The sequence below is a fragment of the Pseudochaenichthys georgianus genome, chromosome 15 (genome assembly GCF_902827115.2).
Source record: "Pseudochaenichthys georgianus chromosome 15, fPseGeo1.2, whole genome shotgun sequence".
Classification (NCBI taxonomy): domain Eukaryota; kingdom Metazoa; phylum Chordata; class Actinopteri; order Perciformes; family Channichthyidae; genus Pseudochaenichthys; species Pseudochaenichthys georgianus.
In genome coordinates this window covers 16030361-16051382 of record NC_047517.1, presented here as the reverse complement: position 1 = coordinate 16051382, position 21022 = coordinate 16030361, and the positions used below count along the sequence as shown (strand labels likewise).

At 43.9% G+C, this 21022-nt stretch overlaps 1 protein-coding gene across 1 annotated transcript in view; it reads left to right on the top strand.

Annotated features, from left to right (window-relative positions):
* The window catches only part of ptk7b (protein tyrosine kinase 7b), a 25226-nt gene that overhangs the window by 780 nt on the left and 3424 nt on the right, over positions 1-21022 (top strand). Inside the window, exons 2-17 of the mRNA XM_071205596.1 lie at positions 4680-4782; positions 5035-5219; positions 8283-8430; positions 10273-10403; positions 12644-12910; positions 13842-13978; positions 14519-14654; positions 15255-15374; positions 16275-16424; positions 16695-16842; positions 17483-17610; positions 18547-18747; positions 19505-19666; positions 19751-19983; positions 20066-20146; positions 20996-21022. The exon at positions 20996-21022 is cut by the window's right edge and continues 125 nt beyond it. Of these exons, the coding sequence (XP_071061697.1) occupies positions 4680-4782; positions 5035-5219; positions 8283-8430; positions 10273-10403; positions 12644-12910; positions 13842-13978; positions 14519-14654; positions 15255-15374; positions 16275-16424; positions 16695-16842; positions 17483-17610; positions 18547-18747; positions 19505-19666; positions 19751-19983; positions 20066-20146; positions 20996-21022 (2357 nt within the window). The remainder of the gene's footprint in view (positions 1-4679; positions 4783-5034; positions 5220-8282; positions 8431-10272; positions 10404-12643; positions 12911-13841; positions 13979-14518; positions 14655-15254; positions 15375-16274; positions 16425-16694; positions 16843-17482; positions 17611-18546; positions 18748-19504; positions 19667-19750; positions 19984-20065; positions 20147-20995) is intronic.

The window sequence follows — 21022 nt, the reverse complement described above, 5'->3', positions numbered from 1 at the left end:
AATTTGTTTTGCTCTCAATGGTGGGTGGGCAAATCCTGCCAGTTGAGAGTTATTCAGAGTAATTATCCCCCCTCTGTTTTCACTAATAGAGGTTTTGAGCCCCCCCTTATCCTTTTGTCCCTCCCGGTCATTGGGTCTCCACGGCGAGTCCGCGTCCAGCAGAGGCGTCAGACTCAGTCTTCACTATTGTCCGTGTGTTTGTTGGTCCTGGAGGCAACGCTTCGCTTGACTCGGGGTAACGAGATGCAAACTGACATTGTTTTGGAAATCGGTGATTGTAAGAAGAAGGGAAAACATGCAGGGGAAACTCAGGCAGGCGCATATTCCTCTCTTTTTAATCTCTCAAATCAGAGCCACTTCCACACGCGCACACACGCCATCTCGATTTAATCACACAGCATGTGTCCTTAACCTACATTTGGTCGGCAGATGCATTTTAGAGCATCCTCACTGATGGCTAGTGCAGCTGCACGCTTCCTGTCATCATTCCTGCACACTTTTGTTAGCTGACAAAATGCAGCCTAATAACCCAGGCTCCATTTGTCACATTCCCCCCTTCAGAGTGACTTTCCTCCACTGTTGGACTTTTTTCCCTCCTTTCACTTTCAGCCCTGTCACAGCAACAGCATCTATCTGAGTGGCTTTCCCCTGGCCTGCTGACCCCTGTCAGCCACAGCTGATAAAATCTGACACCCCGTCTCCAACTGCAAGCTGAGTCCGTCACGCTGCCTCCCAGGGCGGCTCCAGGGGCACAAAGTTTACACTATGAAGCCACTTTGCCACATGTTTTGGCTCTTTCCATGCCCATATGGTGCCGTCAGTCAAATCCCAACCCTGAGCTCTCCCCTGGATAACACAATCCACCTTGCCTCTGTGTAAAAACCCTTCTCCATGGCAACAAATCAGCTCATTGAGTGAAGCAGACAAACACGCAGCTGTCTTTTGGCACAGCGAGGAATGAACGGTCCGAGCATCTGCCTCGACAATATCCTCCCAATTCATCCGTTATCATCCCTGTGTTGGTAGGACTTCCTGCTCTGCCTCCAACATAATAATTATAACGCCCCTAATTATGGCGTTAGCTGCCAGGCCTGCTCCAACACTTAGTCATGCATTCTGAGAAGGATTACGGGGAAGTATTTGCCACTAATAGGTTATGAAAGAGCACCTTCTGTTTGTCGAGGCGACAGCTGGAGAAACCTGAGCTGTGAATTGAGATATATGAGCAGAGTAAAGGGTGAGAGTGTGCGACTGTGTAAATCCAGGTCAAAGTGGAAATGAAATATTATCAGGAATTGATTTTTTAACCTACTGGAGAACCAAATAGGCCAGGAGTGGCAGAAACTTGAGACAGTGACAAGGATGTGAGTGTTGATAAGTGCCCATTGTCCCAATGATTGTCAGGTCACAGAGGTCAAGCAGTCTGTCCCGCACTGTGATTACTTTTTTGTCCTTTTTTTCCGAATTGTTTCTCTTGCTTCTAACACTCAGTTTGTTTAGTTTCATTTCACACTCTTGCTGCTGGAATGTAAAATATTTTTCACAACTGTAAAAAGGTATAAAGGGGTTTTCCCAATGAGTCATACCAGACATATGTTCAAATCTGAAAGTGTAATCACTATTTTTATTTGTTTTTAATTGGCAATTGACAGCAGAAAAACACATGGACTCTCACGCTACATCCAAACGTATACGTTTTAGTTTATTCATACACCATTACAAAACAAAGGCAAGCATTCCTGAAATTGTCACATAACCAATTTCGTTAAACAGGAAGCAGGTGACCCTAATGCCGCTGAATTGGGAGACTGTCGTAAATTCTCAAATATCAGCTTGCCTTTTGTGCATGGAGGCAGTCGCAGCATTATAACTTGAGGAGTTTAACTGCGCGACAGCTGCTAGCATAGACGACAAGTCCAGCAATGCCTGTAATACGTGATACATGTTGAATTAATCACAGATGTTCAAGGCCGATCATTTTCTTCTAGAATAGGGTTATGTGACAGTGGTGTGACGAGTAAGGGAAGGGAACATTATTACTAATTAGACCCTTTAAAAAGTTGGTGTCTCGTTTCAGGCCTCTCCATTTTAAGGAAACAAAAATGCAGGAGAACTTTAGACCCTATGCTATAACCTAGCATAAAACTATGCGTTTTAAATTACACGTCATAAAAGTAGCACTGAGAGACTAACATTTAGCCATGTCTTGTAAGGTTGACAGTTTGACAGCGGAAACACCCACCTGTTACTCCGGGCAGGTTGAAACAAATTCTTTGATTTCATTTCCAAATGTCAAGTTGTGCTGCACATGATACTTGTTGTTCCTTCTCAACTCCTCCTCCTCCTCCTCCTCCTCCTCCTCCTCCTCCTCCTCCGTGACTCACTGTTTCCCCGTCTGGTTTTATCGGCCTGGTTATGCTTCCACTGCACTAATAACAGGTCTGTCTGAGCGTCTGGCCCCAGGTCCCTGTAGCTGAAGTGGCCTTCATCATCCCCTCCTCCTCCTCCTCCTCCTCCTCCTCCTCCTCCTCACTGAAGCTACAGGGGCTGTAGACTAGGGACGACCTTGACTCAACCAATTGGCATCCTCTGCAGAACTCTTAAACATTTACACACATGCATACACGCTTCGGGGTGCAGCAGCAACTGTGTTTTACTTCGCACAAACAGTTGTCTCTAACACACACATTTGATCCAATGTAGCGTGATGTGCACTCGCAGTTGCCGGCGCATCTGTGCTAGGAAGAAGCTAATGAGCGGGCCCTGTTACTGTAGAGAGGGTTTCCCATGATCTCCCAGGGTGCATTGTAATACCAGGTTCCTGGGTAATTCATCGTGACAGCTCTTCCTCTAGCGCCCCCCTCTGACCTCGCAGTGGTGCACCCCCCCCCCCTCTCTCCACTGCTGTCTCAGGTGGAGGCTCATGCCATGCATATTTCATAGTGGATCCTAACAGCAGAGATGCAGCCGCAGTATTCAGCCACGGGCCATAGCAGTGCAGCTCCATGGAATGTCTCACACACACACACACACACACACACACACACACACACACACACACACACACACACACACACACACACACACACACACATCCCTCGTCGTGCATAAACTGGGGCAACCCAAACAAATACGCTCTCTCACTGAATGTTATGCCCCCAACAACCACACCAGGGGTACAGACTGCACGTCATGCAACCACAGACCTATATCTCATTACGTAAATAACTATTAGACGCTGTTCTCATTCAGTGTGAACACTAAGTATTTGTATAGTCAACACACTCAGCAGGGAAAGGGGAATTCCAGCAGGGTACACTGAGGCTTTATTAGAGACAATTCGAAGGTGTCACTCAGCAAAGGAGGCACCGCAAATACCTTACCTATTTATTTAATCATCCTGTAGACTTGAGTGTGGATGTAGCTCAGCGGCAACGGGGTATTTTTCAGCATATTAGCCAGTGTCTCCATGAGGGATAGAGAATATAGGTTATACACTCACAATATAAAGAACAAATTGACTAGCTTGTTATCTTGGGCGAGAAGTGAAAATATTTTATATAAAAAAATGAAAAACTACATCCATTATTATTTAAGAAAGAACAGATTCCCTTTTGAAATGTATTTATCCTTAATTTATGCAGGGAGACCTTACGATTATTAATGCCTTATTTTAAGATGTTTTTCACTACAAAGAAGTTATGTCCATCGCATCTGTTATGCCTTAAAAATGCTTTTGTGTAGTGTAAAGCTATTCTAGTATGTTAGGATACGTTTTAACCACGTTTGACGATTGGGTTAATATTATGATCTGCCAGGAAAATCGTAACATGACATTTTCATATTGTCCCCTAACACTGCATCGGATCAAATACAGTATTTTTATAGCTGACACTACTTTTCCATCCACACCAAATAGGTTTATCTTACTGGAGCCACAGCTATCATTTTTTATTGAAAGGGGGATAAAACGCCTCGTTTCATTATGAGATGTATCTAGTCGTCTCCCTTTGAGACTGAAACATGATCGTATGTTGGCCGTTGGCCGTCTCCTAGGAGAAAGCAGGAATGATTTGCTGCTGTGATGATTTCTTGACATCCTGCATGTATCTGATGTATATTTCCCAGTGTACTGTGTCAACATTTAATGGTAAAACCACGCCGTTCCCCTTCATTTCACACCGAGATGCATTCAGGGGACGACTGGATCGATTTCCTCCAGCATCTGTTTCCTTCATTTATTCTCATCTGACACTCACCATTGATCAGGTTTCCCGTTACATGTGTGAGTGATGCCTCTCATCACTTTGTTGTGGTGTAATGGAGACATACCTGATCGGCTTTGAAGACATTTTAAAACCACAACATTCTACTGTGTTTTGTGTTGCTCATTTCCTTTCTGCCTGAGTTTACGGGGTTGCTCTGACAGCAGTAGCCCTTTTTAACAGAGTAAGCCAATGAGCTGTCCATTAAATGTCCATAACAAGCTCTGACTTGTGAGTGCAGGGAAGTGCTGTCTCATGAGTCACAGTGCTGTGCCTTCATCTCGCTGCACCCATTATCATGACAGCGTGCGCCGCGAAGACACATGACAGGACCACCACTTAACTCAATTTCTCCTCCTGTCCTTCTCCGCCATTACTCTTACACTCTCCTCTGTTTTTCTCTTTCCTCTGCAGGGTTGGAAAGTGGCGGCGTAACTTTGAAGGAGCCCGCCTCAGAAGGGGACATCGAGAGCTCCGCGCCGGTCACGTTGCGCTGTCACATTGACGGACACCCACGGTGAGTCTCCTCCTGTCACCTCAAGTTCAGAACTCACAGGGTTAAGGATCATGTCAAGGACTGCAGTGAAAAACTATTCTTCTGTCATCGTTGGCCTCTCTCATGCCCTTATGATCCTCTTCTTCCATTCTTCTTCTCTCCCCCCTCTCCACACCTTTTTTTCTGTTTTGGCTTCGTCAATCACCCTGCTTCGCCAATTTTCTCGTCTTTTTTCCTAAACCTCTCCTCCTTTTATTCCTTCTCCTCCTTAAGACCGACGTGTCAGTGGTTCAAGGACGGGGCGAAGCTGACGGAGAAGAGCCACCAGATCAACAACAAGGAGAGGACGCTCACCTTCGCCAGCGCCAGTCCCGACGACAACGGCCTGTACTACTGCTGCGCCAAGAACGCAGCGGGACACGTCTGCAGCAACAGCAACTTCACTCTCAACATCATAGGTGTGTGTGTGTGTGTGTGTGTGTGTGTGTGTGTGTGTGTGTGTGTGTGTGTGTGTGTGTGTGTGTGTGTGTGTGTGTGTGTGTGTGTGTGTGTGTGTGTGTGTGTGTGTGTGTGTGTGTGTGTGTGTGTGTGTGTGTGTGTGTGTGTGTGTGTGTGTGTGTGTGTGTGTGTGTGTGTGTGTGTGTGTGTGTGTGTGTGTGTGTGTGTGTGTGTGTGTGTGTGTGTGTGTGTGTGTGTGTGTGTGTGTGTGTGTGTGTGTGTGTGTGTGTGTGTGTGACCATTTTCCTCTAAACACCTTCAGCCACTGTTAGAGTGCAACTAATTGCTATTTTCATTATTAATTATTTAAGCTATTATTTTTTTGTTTGATCGCTCTGCTCTCGGGATACTTTGTCAATAAAACGTCAGATATTGAAAAATGCCCCTACAATTCCAGGAGCCCAAGGTAATGTCTTCGAAATCTTTTTTGTTTTTGTTTTGAATAATCGATTAGTTGAATGACGATACAATAATGCCTCCTTTTTTTTAATTATAACATAAGTTCATTTTATTACAAAAATGGCAGAAAAGTCAGTTTTTCAGCCTCTGAAATATGGATATTTTAAAATGTGATTTTCTATATCACATTAAACTGTATATTGACATGTTGTCCACTAACCAAAAAGAGCATCATCTTGGACTTTGAGAACTGGGATTGCCATTTTTCACAATTTGTTAGCACTTTAAAGACCATTCGATTAATCTAGAACAGGGGTGTCAAACTCAATTTCATCGCGGGCCACATTAGCATCATGGTTGCACTCAAAGGGCCGGTTGTAACTTTCAATCTCAATCTTTATTTATTTATATTGCACATTTAAAACCACCTCAGTTGACCAAAGTGCTGTACAGGGAACACATATAAAATAACACAATGGGAGTAAAATAATAAAACGATAATTAAAAACGAGATAAAAAGCACAATAACTACAAACATAGAAACACATACAAATATCAAAATGTTATGTTCAACTAGTATTAAAAGCCAGTGCAAAACTTTAAGACTATATATAAATATATATACATAAATATTTAATATATATAAAATAATGTACTATATTACATTATTGCCTCTGCATTGGATTATTATGCGATAGGGTAATAACTTCATAATTAACTACATCTGAAAGCAGAAGTCTATGGCAAATAATTGCAAATCTCTTCAGTGTGCAGTCATAGAATGAGACGCATTGTGGGACATGTAGTTTATGTGCAATGTGCTTCTGTAAAGCGGCATTCAACCATGTAATAAACATATGATATTCTTTGCAAGCTCTTGCGGGCCACATAAAATGAAGTCGAGGGCCGGATTTGGCCCCCGGGGCCTTGAGTTTGACACCCCTGATGTAGAAGATAGAGGCAACATTAATTGGAGCTTAAAAACACTCTTGTGACTCAAATATATACATTTAAATAATATTAATTAGAGAAAAAAGAAAATCCTATCGGATAATAGAAGTTTACTAACGTTCTAGCTTGAAAAATCACTTAAGGGAATTTTTCCACATTGCCACACCTGCCAGGAAGTGTTTTGAAGAGCATCAGGAGGAGGAGGAGGAGGAAGGGGAATGCAGACCATTAGTGTTGAGAGAGAGAGCAGGAACCGTTGGCACCTTCCTCCTGTCGCCACCCACGCACACAGACACAACATCATAACCATCTACAGAGCGAACAACAACATCAGCCCCCCCCCCGCCACAGCAGCGCTCTGTTGATCTGACTGAAGCTCTCACACACACAGCTCCTTTTACTGTTTCTTTGTGGTAGATTATTGTTTTTCTGCAGGCTCAACAGGACTTATTTAGTTTCCTCTGTACTGGGGGGATAATACACAGGAGGGGCTCACACATACACTAGATTTAGTTCAGTACATCCAGCAGCACATCTGCGCCAGAAACCTGATGCCCATTCCACTCTAATTAGCCACCTGCAACACACACACACACACACACACACACACACACACACACACACACACACACACACACACACACACACACACACACACACACACACACACACACACACACACACACACACACACACACACACACACACACACACACACACACACACACACACACACACACGCTAGGTTAGCACCTGTGTGCAAGAAGAATGGATAATTGTTGAGTTTCCAGTTACCGGTTTGCCACCCTCCGCTCCTCTATAGGGATTCACCTTTAGGTAAACGCTGACAGATTTAGACAGCTTTTCAATGAACGGTCACTGCTTTTCAAGATGAGGCCTTCCCACCGACTTCCTGGGTGGGCCAGGTGTGGGCGCCCTTCCTTTTTTATTCACACCAACCAGTAGCCATATCCTAATTCTGCTACTGGCACCAAACCTCCATGAGCTGTTCAGATTTCAAATTCTCACACACCTAAACCTGGATTAAGGGTATTTTTGTGTTCCCATTTCTGCATTGAGCTCAACACCCTTCAGCTTTGTATAACAATGTGCTAAAGTCTGTTTGCTAGAAACTCCTCTTCTTGGCTGTACTGTGCCAAATCTCTGGCACTGTTGTCAGGCCACAGCGGCCTTGTCAAAAGAATGTGAGAAAAAGGAAAATTATAAGCAGCATGTTTAGGTGATTTTGGAAAAATCCACTAACTCCATTGTTTAGAAAATGCAAAATAACCAGCCTTATTCTTTCTATGCTCAAAAGTATACATCTAAATGATGGCTTAGGTACAGATGTTTCTTCTTTTCATAAATATCAACCCCTTTCAAGTACTTTTAACCCCGATGTATTGCGTGATTTAAGATTATCACAAAGAAGAGAGATGGCCTCCTTCTATGATCCAGGAGATAAAAAAGGAGATGATGCAGGGCCGCTTTACTGACCTCATTAACTATCCCTGAGGGCCCCTGAGGTGTTGACACACACACCCCCCACCTGAAGACGGCTTGTTCAGCAGCTGCGCTGCTGTTGACAGCTTCTAATAAAGCCCGGAATAGACCGGCGCTCGATGGACCTGCAGACGTCATCATGCAGATGTTTGTCTACCTTTCTCCGACAGATAAGAGTTTCCCGAGGCCGGTGGTCACTCCTGAGGACCAGGTGGTGCTGAAGAACGAGGAGGCCGCCTTCCACTGCCAGTTCACTGCCGAGCCGGCCCCCACGTTGGAATGGTACCACGAAAATGAGCTGCTGGTGAACAAGTCTCGGTATGTAGGGAGCTAAATCCTCCCCTCTGAAACACTTTTCTTTCTCATCGTACATCTTAGACTCAATCTCCCTCACTGCCTTCACTTCATTCCATCTTACTTACCATTATGTAAGCTTGAGCCACAGTCGGGTAATCCTTTGAACCCAATGAGGTGGAACCGCTACAACTCGAGATGGATTGCACTTTAAGGAATATTATTCCTGTAACCGAGCGCTGTAAAGTTTCTCTTTAGATCCCTACAACGCAGCTTTTCCTCCCCAGCCAGGAGGAACTCGCCGGTATTCTCGCACTGAGAGGAAAAACCCCTCAAGCTACACTCCAGCTTACCAGCATGTCCCCTATAAACACATAAGCACTAGATAATAACCAATTTCTATACCAAGTGCCAAGCATACCCTCACGGTTCAAAGCACCTCACGCATACACATAGACGCATTACAGGCAAGCTGTTCCACATGAGGAGACGGTTTAAGTGATTATTGTGTTCAGTCAGCGAGGGGAGAGAAAGACTTCAACATCAATAGTTAGTCACTTGTGTAATGAGCTTGTCAGAGGCGGGTTTGGTCACCTTGGGAGCGCTGACTCAGCACCAGTACTACAGATGGATGGGTAATAAGCCTGGATATAAAAACACACACACAGATTGCTTCATTAAAAAACGCAGGGCTCTTTGTGGTGAAGGTGTTCTAAGGCTGTTTGTTTATTGATCTGCGCTGATACAACACCAGAGGAATGCAGCTCTCTGTGGGAGATATCATCTGTTTCACACCTGCACTGTTTAGACAACCCCCCCCCCCCCCCCCCCCTCCCTCCCATATTATGTGTGAATATTTGATGTGGATTGTTTCTCACATGTGCCAGACTAAGGAAAAATACACCAGCGTAAGCTCAGGGCTGTTTTTACACAGAGAGTCCTGCCCCGTGGGTCAAACCAACTCTTGGGGGAAACATTTGAAACCAAAACAATTCTTTCTGCACATGTTTGCAGATATAAAGATGATTGCTTTAGGAAAAGAATGTGCCTTTGTTCATTTAGTTTTGTGGTTATTTTTCCTCACACAAACTCCCAAAGCTCATTTCCCTTTTGCTTTTGAACAGAGAATAAGAGATGACACAGAAATATCCCCCCTCCTCAGGGAATCCAGTGGAAAAACAGATCCAGCAGCACCTTCTCTTCTTCCTCTCTGCTTTACATATTCACATTTCCCTCCTACACTTTTATCATTCAGCCATGATGAGCTGTTGAGTCGGCCTGTTGAACTTTTTCTACACGTGCAGAGTGAGAAGTGCAGCTCCTTATCTGTCAGCCCCGAAGCTGGCTTTAGGTTGGCCTTTAATTACTCTTCATCCGTCCATCACTGGCACTGAAACTCCCTTCAGCCTGCCAGAAGCCAGCCATCAATCCTCCTCTTTAAAAAAAAAAGCACAAGACTTTTTGTAAATGAAATCACTATGTAGGACACTTTTCTTAGTGCGCAGTGGACACATTCTTAGCATTAACTCTAACCTATTTAGGGCAGCAGATGGCTTCGGTTTATTGAATCAGGGCAATTCAGATAGCATCAGGTAACATGCCAAGTACAGAAAAATTCATATTCTAAAATAGTGGCACTGCTATTGTCCTTTGTGGCAGAGCATTTCCATCTGGTGCTCCCAGCATGCCAAAGCAAATCATTTTCAGATGCAATCGGAGCTAGATCTGGCGACGGGAGAGTGGTCTTACTTTCCTGTGTGCTTCTGTTCATCTGCCTTCATGTACAGATAATGTGTCGGTCATTGACAAAAAGTAACTTTAAATGAGCTGATCTTGGAATCTAACTATGTGTTTCTTCTTCCGCAGTGTGGTCCTGTTATCCAACGGCACAGTGCTGATCACCCAGGTCAAGCCCAGGAACACAGGGACCTACAAGTGCGTCGGCCGCGGCCTCACAGGGTCCAATGTTGCACTGGAGGCCTCCCTCCTCATAGCTGGTACACACACTATACACACACACACACACACACACACACATACTTGCAGTTGTCGAGGTGTTGAGAGATAAACACCTGTTATTGTGTAAGCTGAGAGCGAGAGGGGCATTTGGATTACATATTTATCCCGCCCTCCTTCTCATTCTTCTCTCCCCTCCCTTTCTTCTTCTGGCAGATCTCTCATATGATACTCACATTCCCTTATTGACATCCGGCCCAGCTGTACCCACCACACACTCACTCACACGCGCTGGAGCATTTCCCTGCTTCCCTTCCATATTATTTCCTCCAGCTGTCCGGCTGTTTGCCAAACTTGTTAAGCTTTCTCCGTATTGCAACAGCACCTGGCATAAGTAACACTAAATAACGTACCAGTATGACTCAAACTGGTTTAACAAGCAGTGTAATTATGCGCTTTAAAATGTCATTTTACCTGCCCCTGTGATTTGCATCCATCACTTGGATTTACCTGGTAGGAAATGACTAACTTACAAATGGTAGGGTATGTTTAACCACTTTAAAATCAAACAAAACACTTTAAACAAATATCATTTTGTGGTTGTTCACGGGTTGGGTTGTAATCTGTGAAGGGAAAACAATGTAATATACAAGTTCAGACACAAGTTGTCTTTATTTAAAGGTCCCATGCCATTTCCACTGATCATAATTCCATTGTTGAGGTATACTAGAATAAATATATATTGTGCAATTTTCCAAACTCACATTGGTTTCTCATACAGCCTCTACGTATAGTATGTAACACTATGTGTATTCACTCTGTCCTAAACGGCTTGTTGGAGCTCCTGCCCGTGACCCCAGTGGCCGTCTGTGAGACACAGCGAAACCCAGCCTGAAACACACACACACCTGCAGTCTGGCTGGGAGTTTGTGCGTGTGCCCAGGCTGAGTTCCGCGGTGTCTCGCTGACCCCACAGCAGCGAGCCTCGCAACGTCCCACCGAGTGTGTGTGAGGAAGTCGGCGGATTGGTCCAAACGTAACGGCTCCGCGGACGTAACGTAATGTTACGTCACTATACCCGAGAAGTAAACAATGGAAAAAGAGAAATCCCCAACGAGGCGTTCTGGGGCAGCATAGACAGGTCTTTTCTGTGTTAGAGAGTGTTACTCGCTACAGGGTGTACTTTGAGGGTTTGTGACTCTGCAGACCGTTGACATGCATAAAAAGCTACGTAACACACAAGGGGACGGGTAATAACCAGAAAAGCATGACATGGGACCTTTAAGCAAATAACAGTGCCTGCTCTCCAAAGAGAACTCCTTAAACCAATGTTTTAAATGGCGGCTTGATCTTAAAGCCGGAACAATCGGTAGCATCGTCTCATTTTACTAATCGGCCGGCATTTTGAAATGCATGTGCATGCAAGTCAAATATATTGTGTAAGCTTAGAGCTTGAATTTCTATGAGTTCTCCCGATCACTTTATTCCACTCGAGCAGCTCCCTTTTTTCCCCCAAGGGTTTGGGATTAAGGAGCTACGACTGGATCTGCAGTTTTAACCCAGTGAACCACAGCTCCATTTAAATACCTTAATTCACTTAATCTGATGGTAATCCCCGCGGGCATTATAGGGGATTGTGTCACAGTAGAATTCATTATTGAGGAACAAGTTGAAACAGTCACTCCATCGCGGCTCCACCTCATTTAATTCACCCCCCCCCTTCCTCTTTCTTTCTCCCAGATCTACTTTCCTTTCGTCTGCTGAGAAAGATGTGTTTTCCTCTGTTCATTAATCGATTTAGATCTTAGTCTTTAGAAGGTCGCAGCCACTGACCAGCTTGCAGAGCAATGTCGGCCAATAAAGTATTAATGACTTCCATTTGGGACTCGCAGTATTAAACCACAGTGTAGTGGGAGGTCTTGTGAGTCTTTGTACCACAGATCACTTTCCACTTTCTGTATAAGGGGCTGCCAGTTTTGATATGACCCACCTCACCCAGACCCGAGATCATTCCTGTGCAACCTATATATACCCAGTTAAACTACTGTGCGCTTTGTTCTCTAATTACTGCGTCCTGCGCTTACAAATCAGAGGACTTTTCCTAACTAGACGGATCTGTGCGTTGGAATTAATTTAGCTCGGGGCTGCTCGTGAAATCCTGAATCCGTAACGCTTCCGTGGCTTTGAAGGCAGATTGATGATTATCACTGGCTTTGTGTGAATCAATTTACCCTGCACTCAAATTGCTTCTTCATGCTGAAAAATTCTGTTCCCACAACAGAGATCGACGACATGGTGCCCAAGATGTGGAAGGTCTTCACAGCGGACACCCTGCAGCGGGTGGCCTGCCACCCCCCACGCGGCAGACCCGAGCCTGAGGTGTGGTGGGAGACGGGGGGTCAGCGGGTGCCCACGGAGGGCAGGGTGTACCAGAACGGCCTGAATCTGGTCTTCAGTCCGACAGAGGGAGGGGACTCGGGCACATACACCTGCGTGGCTCAGAACAGGGCGGGACGCAGGACCCAGGAGGTCACCTTCACCGTGGCCAGTGAGTCGAACACACACCGCTGCATGATGTTCACACAATACATTTGTTTCAGCCTTCACAAGAGAACAAAACCTCAGTTTTATAATGCCTGGAGAAAAAGCCTCAGTCTAAGCTAATCTTACATTTACAAAACAAGCATTAGTAGCTGCTTGGGCTTTGAAAGAAATGGTCTTTTAGGGGAACTGTTGAAAGATGCTTTACCAAAGCATTATGGGAGAGGAAGGATCCAGTATTTTTGCTAGCTTTACACTTACTAGAGAACAGGGGGTTTTATGTCAGATATCACTCTATCAGATTTATTCTAAAGGATGACCGTGTCCAGAAGAGTTTACAAAAATGATATTTTCAGAATATTTAAAAACAATAAATGAGTTAAATTCTACTAACTTTTTTTGTTGTGTGTATTTCTGTTTGAAGGAGACGAAAAGAGAACGGAGATTATTCTATTTTAAATATATAATAAACATGATAATAATTATGACAATGCTATTATCAATCCCTATATATTGCTTCACACCTACTGAAAATTAAGTATATCTCTGGCTCTGCTGCTTTATTTTAGGCATCTTCTAAAATCCATGTTTTGTGACTAAAATACCGTAATTTCTTGAGTTTTAGTTTTTTATCGCAACTCAAAAATTAATGAAACCAAATGAATATAAACCGGCCAATATGGGCTAGCATAGGTCATTGAAATGCGCTTTGTATTACAGTAAGCCTTTAATGTCAGGAGCATGCTGGGAACACTGAGAGCATCTACCAGATACAGAGATAAATGGAGTCTATGTTTAGACTGACCACAGGCCAAGCTCACTAACACTTTGTGTATTCCTTTAAGGGACTGTATATGCAGCTGAGGAGCTATTCTGTGTGTACTGTACTGGTGTAGAATGTCTGTGCTTAAACAACACATTTCTGTGTGTGTCCACAGCTGCCCCAGAGTGGGTGCTGAGGCCTCAGGACAGCCAGCTAGAGGAGGGTAAACCAGGCTACCTTCACTGCCACGCTCAGGCCAACCCTGAACCTGAGGTCACATGGCTCCGCAACAACATCATGCTCACACCAGAGGTCGGATACCAAAAACTAAAACACCACACAGATGAAAGTGTCTTTTTATCATGGACAATATTTGAATTTCCCCAAGCATTCAAAACAGCATTGCACATGTACATGCCCACACAATTAGAAAACAACATAGCCATTTATAGAAATACAATATTTATAACGATAACAATTGTTCAAATGAAAAAAATGCAGTCACATTCCCATTCGTCCAATTGTTATTACAGTCCCTCTTACAAAGTAGTTGGTAATCCTTGTCGCTTGTTTGGTTCCTAAATATTGTCAATTTCCCCCATTTGTATTCGAACTGTGATTCTTGCGGCCCCTGCCGATATGTCAGTTTTTACATTTGATTGATTTCCTCTACGATCTCTTCCCATTGTTCCTCAGTAGGAGGTTCCACCTTGCACCATTCTAGTGATTGCTTTTTTGCTGGCTATTAACAATATTTTGACCAGATATCTATCCATATGTTGAACAATTCCTTCCCTCAAATGTCCTAGATAGAGATATTTGAATGTATTTGTTTTCCTCTATTCTTTCTAGGACTCTCGTTTCAAGCTGTTCCCTAACGGCACCCTCAGGATCAACAACGTGGAGGTGTACGACCAGCAGATGTACGGCTGTGAAGCGAAGACGGAGGGCGGCCGACTGTCTGGGCAGGCGCGCGTATTTGTGCTCGGTAAGCCTCGAGGGGAATCCACCAGCTGATCAATATACACAGTAGATTATACTCAGAGTGTACACTAAGCAGCTATTTGAAGCCATTATCCCCCACACAGATGATTTGTCAGTTAAATCATTTCCAGGGCGTAATGAGTAATACATTGTCGAGGGACAATATAAAACAAATGTGGTCATGCCTCTGGGCTTGTGAGTGTTTCCAGAAATAGGAAGAGCATGTCCATGTTTGTCTCTGGGCACACTGCAGGACACCCACAGAGGTGTAAAATATGACTCATGCACGTCAGCTTTGTTCTTGCCTCCATTTTTGCACATTATCTGATTTGATAAATCCCTATCGGCTATAGGATCACCGTGATAAATTGCCTGACATGTCACTGTTTTGTCTTGCAATCTCTGTTTATATGATCTCAGCCTCTGATAGACTCGCACTCATCAGATCTGTGTGTACATGAATGTGTCTGAGCATGAAGTGCGTCAGATTACTGTGATTTCATGTGCAGGCTGTGATGCACAAAAGCGGCTTTGACCCAGCCGCCCCCCTCTCTCTGGGTTTATCATATGTGTAATGTGCGTGGTGTTTTGACTTGTGTTTCAGAGAAGCTGAAGTTCACCCCCACCCCCCAGCCTTCTCAGTGCCTGGAGCTGGACAACGAGATCACCATCCAGTGCTCGGCTAAAGGCAGAGAGACCCCCACCATCCGCTGGACCAAAGCAGGTGAGCACGCCACGGCTAGCCACACCAAGCTTAAAAAGCACACCCAAAAATATGAAACTTCTTGTTTTCTCTTATCTTTAGGGCTATTTATCGATCAAGTATATTTAGCTGGATTTGCTGTGGATAGCTGCTGTAGAGATCTTCTCTTGAATCCTTCTCTTGAATATAATAGAACAAGTGCACACTTAAATAATGGCAAAAAAAACTTAAAGAGCAATTTATCTCTTTCCAGAAATGGTAACCTGGTTACTCAAGATAATCCATGGACCTTGTTGTGAGCAGTTTCACGTAGGGACTATTTTCTCTGTAATGTACAGAAGCAAGCGTGCATGTACATCTATTCGTACTTTTTGACACCTGTAGTTCGATAGGAAGAAAACTGTTTCTATATGAAACTGCTCACACATGACTGTGGACTATCTTGAATAACTAGGTAATTATCTCTTGAAAATAACAATGCTTTTGGGTTTTTAAATGTGTTTTTGTGGTGCTTCGGCATCACAAGCCGAGTGCCATCTGGTTCCATTATATTCAAGAGAAGACAAACATATGTAATGCCTTTAAACGACTTTACATCAATCTACATAAGAAAAATGGAAGAATATGGGTTTTAGATTTAGTGGGCGAGTTACAATTAACTGTTGTATCACTCTTAAGAAGAATTCTCATCAAACATGCAGCCGCACCTCATATTCCTTTTTCTTCTAATGATGATAAAAGAGGTTTCCTCAGGAACGTGTAGAACCATGCGCAGAATCTGCAATAAACAGAGTGTGAGGAAAGCTCATCATCATGGATCATTTCCCCCATTCATCTGCATTTGCTGTGATGGAGTCGATTTAACCACATGCAGCACCAGCCTCACCCCGCCTCCCTGTGTCTCTCTGTCTCCCCCTGCAGACGGAGGAGAGCTGCCTCCTCGGGTGGAGCAGAGGAACGGCCAGCTCCAATTCACCAAAGTCACCCGCAGCGACGCCGGAAACTACACCTGCATCGCCTCCAACAGCCTGCAGGGAGAGATCAGGGCCCTGGTGACCCTCATAGTGGCCGGTAAACAGCTTACATTACAGGGCCATACTGCCATGCTAGTCACCAGTCACACACTTGTGGTCGCAGCACATCTGAGTCATTGATCATTCTCATCAAGTGGCACACACTGCAGCCTTTATTGTGTACTTGGTGGCACTTTTATTGCCCAGTAATAAATAGCATTTGGGTTGTATAGTGTAACCACAGTCAACGCAATGTGTGAAGGAAATGTTACGGTCCAGTTGTGGTTGTATTAACCATGTGTCCATGTGTGTGTTTGTGCACATACAGTGTACATTCGCTTTAAGTTGGAGCCGGAGAATACCACGGTGTACCAGGGCCACACTGCCATCCTGCACTGCCAGGCCACCGGAGACCCCGAGCCCCACATCCACTGGATGGTCAAAGACAAGACGCTGGACATCAGTAAGAACAGGAGGTAAATAAGAGAAGATAAGATAGAACTTTATTGATCCCAATTTGGGAAGATTTTGTGAGGTAAATGAGACACCTGGTGGAGTGTGATTGCACATGTCTTTGCATTGATTCTAGATTTAGCTTGTGCTAATATAGTATTACACACGTGAATACAACAGGCCTAATGCAACAACATCCAAACCTTTTGTACGATTCATGAACAGATGTCAGCCTCTCGCTACATTTAGTACAACAAATAAAACATTTCAATTGTAGTCTTACCTAAAAACGTTAATGCTTTTACGCCTTTTGAATCTTTAGTCGTTTCAGGGGTGCTTTTTGCTCAAGTCACATTCAACTTAATGTGGCCTTGTTTTTCTTAGCAATATACAAGCCTTGCACTTATTTGGAAAAGGCACAATTATGACTAGGAGGAACTTCATTTATGCACAATGTAATGTTTTTACAGGAACTGTATTGTCTAAACATTTTGGGAACAATTTAAGATGAGAAATGTAGAATAAAGTGACTAAAATAGAATATCTATATTTGGCCAGTTTTCGTGCATTCCGTCAGAAATATAAATATATATGTGTGTGTGTATGTTGGTGGACTTTGTTGTGAACCCACTACATCTCTCCGTCCCTTTTTTCTTCCTCCAGGTTCCAGACCATGCCAAATGGCTCCCTAGTGATTACAGATGTGACTACAGATGACACTGGCAGATACACATGTGTGGCGGGAAACAGCTGCAGCATCAAAGACCGCGTGGCTCAGCTTTATGTAGTGGGTGAGTCTAACACACACTGACGTATACACACAGGCTCCCTATATCAGGAACAAAGGAGCACACATGAGCATGAGCCACTGTCACAGGTAGCGGATGAAGCATTAATTAAACCTCCGCCTGTCGTGCGTTTCGGTTAACAAGCGCAGCCACGTCTCTGACACCGCCGCTGTCACTGAGGTGAGGGGATCGGGTAGACGTTCGATCTAATAAAGCCTCACTCTGTGGCTCTCTGTGTGCTGACTGATGCTGAAAATCACAGTCATACACTCGCATGAGTCTCCCATACCAATCATTTTCTCCCAAAGTAGCAGGATCCAGATTATTTTAAAGTAGGAGACATTTCAGTGTAAGATGTTTGCCAGGGTCAGCGTGACAGCTCTGCCCTGCGAAGCCAGTGTTAGCAGTGCAGACAAAATGATTTGTAGTTAAATGAGGTTACTGTATGTTTTGTATTATGGTTTTAACTGTGTTCAAATCCAATGTCTAAACAAAACAGATGAGTGTTTGCTGACTGCTTCAGTAGGGCAGAATAGTTGTCCAACAGTTTTTTAACAGTTGATGCATTGATTTAACTTTGCACATCATTACTGTAGAGGATTTTTAACAGTGAAACCATACCATTTTTAAAGGGGCCCTATCATGCTCATTTAAAGGTTCTTATACCGTGACATGTCTCCATGCTTTAATGTTCAAATTCTTTATTTGTCTCATACTGCCTGTGCTGCAGCACCTCTTTTCACCCTCTGTCTGAAACCAGAGCCCAGTCTGCTCTGATTTGTTAGCTGGCCGGCTCTGTTGTGATTGGTCAACCTCTTAAAGATGTCCCGCCCCTTAGCCTGTCATGTACAGTTTGCTGGAGCGTTAGCCAATAGAAACACATCCTGTACTGTTCCAGAGCTTTTTTAGTTGACCATCATTTTTGCCTGTGCCCGACAGAGAAACCTATGCATAACTTTGACGAAGTGGAGGACAAGGCTCCCTACAAGATGATCCAGACCATCGGCCTGTCGGTGGGAGCAGCCGTGGCATACATCATCGTCGTGCTGGGACTCATGTTCTACTGCAAAAAGAGACGCAACGCCAAAAGGCTGGACAAAGGCCAGGATGGAGAGGAGCCCGAGATGGAGTGTCTCAACGGTACGGTGCTGGAGAGGCTTTCTGAATGTGTGGTTAGGCAGTTCTAAAGTCAGCCAGGGGGTTTTTGATGTGAGGGGTTGATTTTCCCTCAATTCATGTTCCTCAGTGCGTTGTGGAAGGTTTAGGATATCTGCTGCCATCTTGTGTTTGTCTAGGGTATTGCATTAAACATGTGTCGCAAGTTCCCTTCAAATTGTTGAGAAATTAGCTGTCTCTATTTTGAGTGAAGTGTTTACACTGTAGAAGTGACATTTAAACAAACTCAGCTCTCTATATGCATACAAACATTTTTGAATTCTTAGTGAGTTATTAAGGAAATGGAGCAGCTCCAAAAATAAATTAACAGTTTTTTAGAACATGTCAGAACCAATGTTAGACATTTGAATTATTTTTTACATTTCATTTGATTTCAGTTTTCAGAATTTGTCTGTTTGAGTGTTGTGCTGGCTTTAGTTTAGAAAATGCATCTTTAGGAATTAGTATAATTTCCTTTTCTCCTTTTTTATTAAGTTTCAGCATACGACAATATCTTTCACCCTTTTTAATGAAAATGTATATGTAGTGACGTTTTAAGTCACAGTTTGATTTACTATTAACAGTGCTGCAAAAATGGCACTCTAAAAAGAGTCTCTGCTCTACATTTAATACCAACTTCATTTGTTATGACAAGGAAACTGTATCGGGACGTAGTTCCCTATATTGGTGCCTTTTAATACCCTTTCATATCTCCTCTGACCCTGTGTGTTGTGTTTGTCAGGGGGTGCCATTCAACAAAATGGCCACACCACTGCTGAGATCCAGGAAGAAGTGGCACTCACCAACATGGGTACCATAGCAACAACGGAGAAACGCCACAGCCATGTGAACAACGATAAGCTCCACTTTCCCCGAGCAAACCTGCAAACCATCACAACTTTAGGTACGCTGACTTAAACAATCCTCCTCTGAGAACGACTGTCTGTGAGCTCTGAGCTAATATCAGGTTGTTTCTTTTCTCATTCAGGCAAAGGGGAGTTTGGCGAGGTGCTGCTGTGCAAAGCTAAGGGTATGGAGGAGAGCGAGGAGGAGACAGTGGTGCTGGTGAAGAGCCTGCAGAGCAGAGACGAGCAGCTGCAGCTGGACTTCCGCCGCGAGGCCGAGATGTTCGCCAAGCTCAGCCACGCCAACGTGGTGCGGCTGCTGGGGCTCTGCAGGGAGGCCGAGCCGCACTACATGATCCTGGAGTACTACGACCTGGTGAGAACACACAGAGAAGGATACACAGAAGTGTTCAATCAGTTAGCAGATGTAACAATTTGTTCTGTTTTTATCACACCAGGGAGACCTCAAGCAGTTCCTGAGAATTTCCAAAAGCAAAGATGACAAGGTCAAATCTCAGCCAATCAGCACCAAGACCAAAGTAAGTGTTGTTCCCTAATGTACAGCTCCCAGCATCCTTCATCCTGCACACTATTTAGCTTGAACATAAGAAAATGTAAATGTACGTCGGATTCAGCATATTAAGATTGTTAGAGTTTTTTTGTTGTTATTCCAGTTTCTTGTAAATATCACGTTCCCTAGACACTTTACACTCTTAGATAATTGGATCAGTACTTCTCTCATGGCTGTGCACTGAATATGAAGCTACAGCCAGGACATTGTTAGCATAGCTTAGCTAAACCGTGGGCTAACCTGGCTCCACCCAAAGGTCAAGAAAAATTAACCTAAGCCCTCTAATTAAGACGTTAGATCCTCTTTGTGTAATCCGTAGAAAAGCCAAGATGAAATCCTTGGAAGTCATAGTTTCCTGTCGGACAGTTTCTTGATCTGTGGAGATCCAAAACACAGAGATTTGTTTGGACTGTGTTTTGATATTTTTTTAGATTAAAAGTCATCATTTTGGTGCAACACAAATTGAAGCGTTGTGGTCTTTCTGTTTATTCTTGTTCCTTGATTTCAGATTATTTGCAATTTTTTTCCACACAAATGTATGCTTTTTATATTCTCACAGAATATGAAATGGTTTTCTTGTACATTTGTAAGGTTTTTCTTTAGAAATGGTCAAAGTTCTTTCTTGTAATACATCCCCCCCCCCTGGCTCCGTAATTTAGTGATTAATCTCTTTTCTTATACTGGCACTCATACAGCAGCATAACTCCTAACTGCCTGATGCAACCAATGCTAACCTCTGTAACCCCTGCTGCATTGTAAATGTATTCTCAAAGTCACTTCACCCTGACAGTTTCTCTGTTGTTTTCTTTCCCTTCAGGTTTCCATCTGTGCCCAGGTGGCTCAT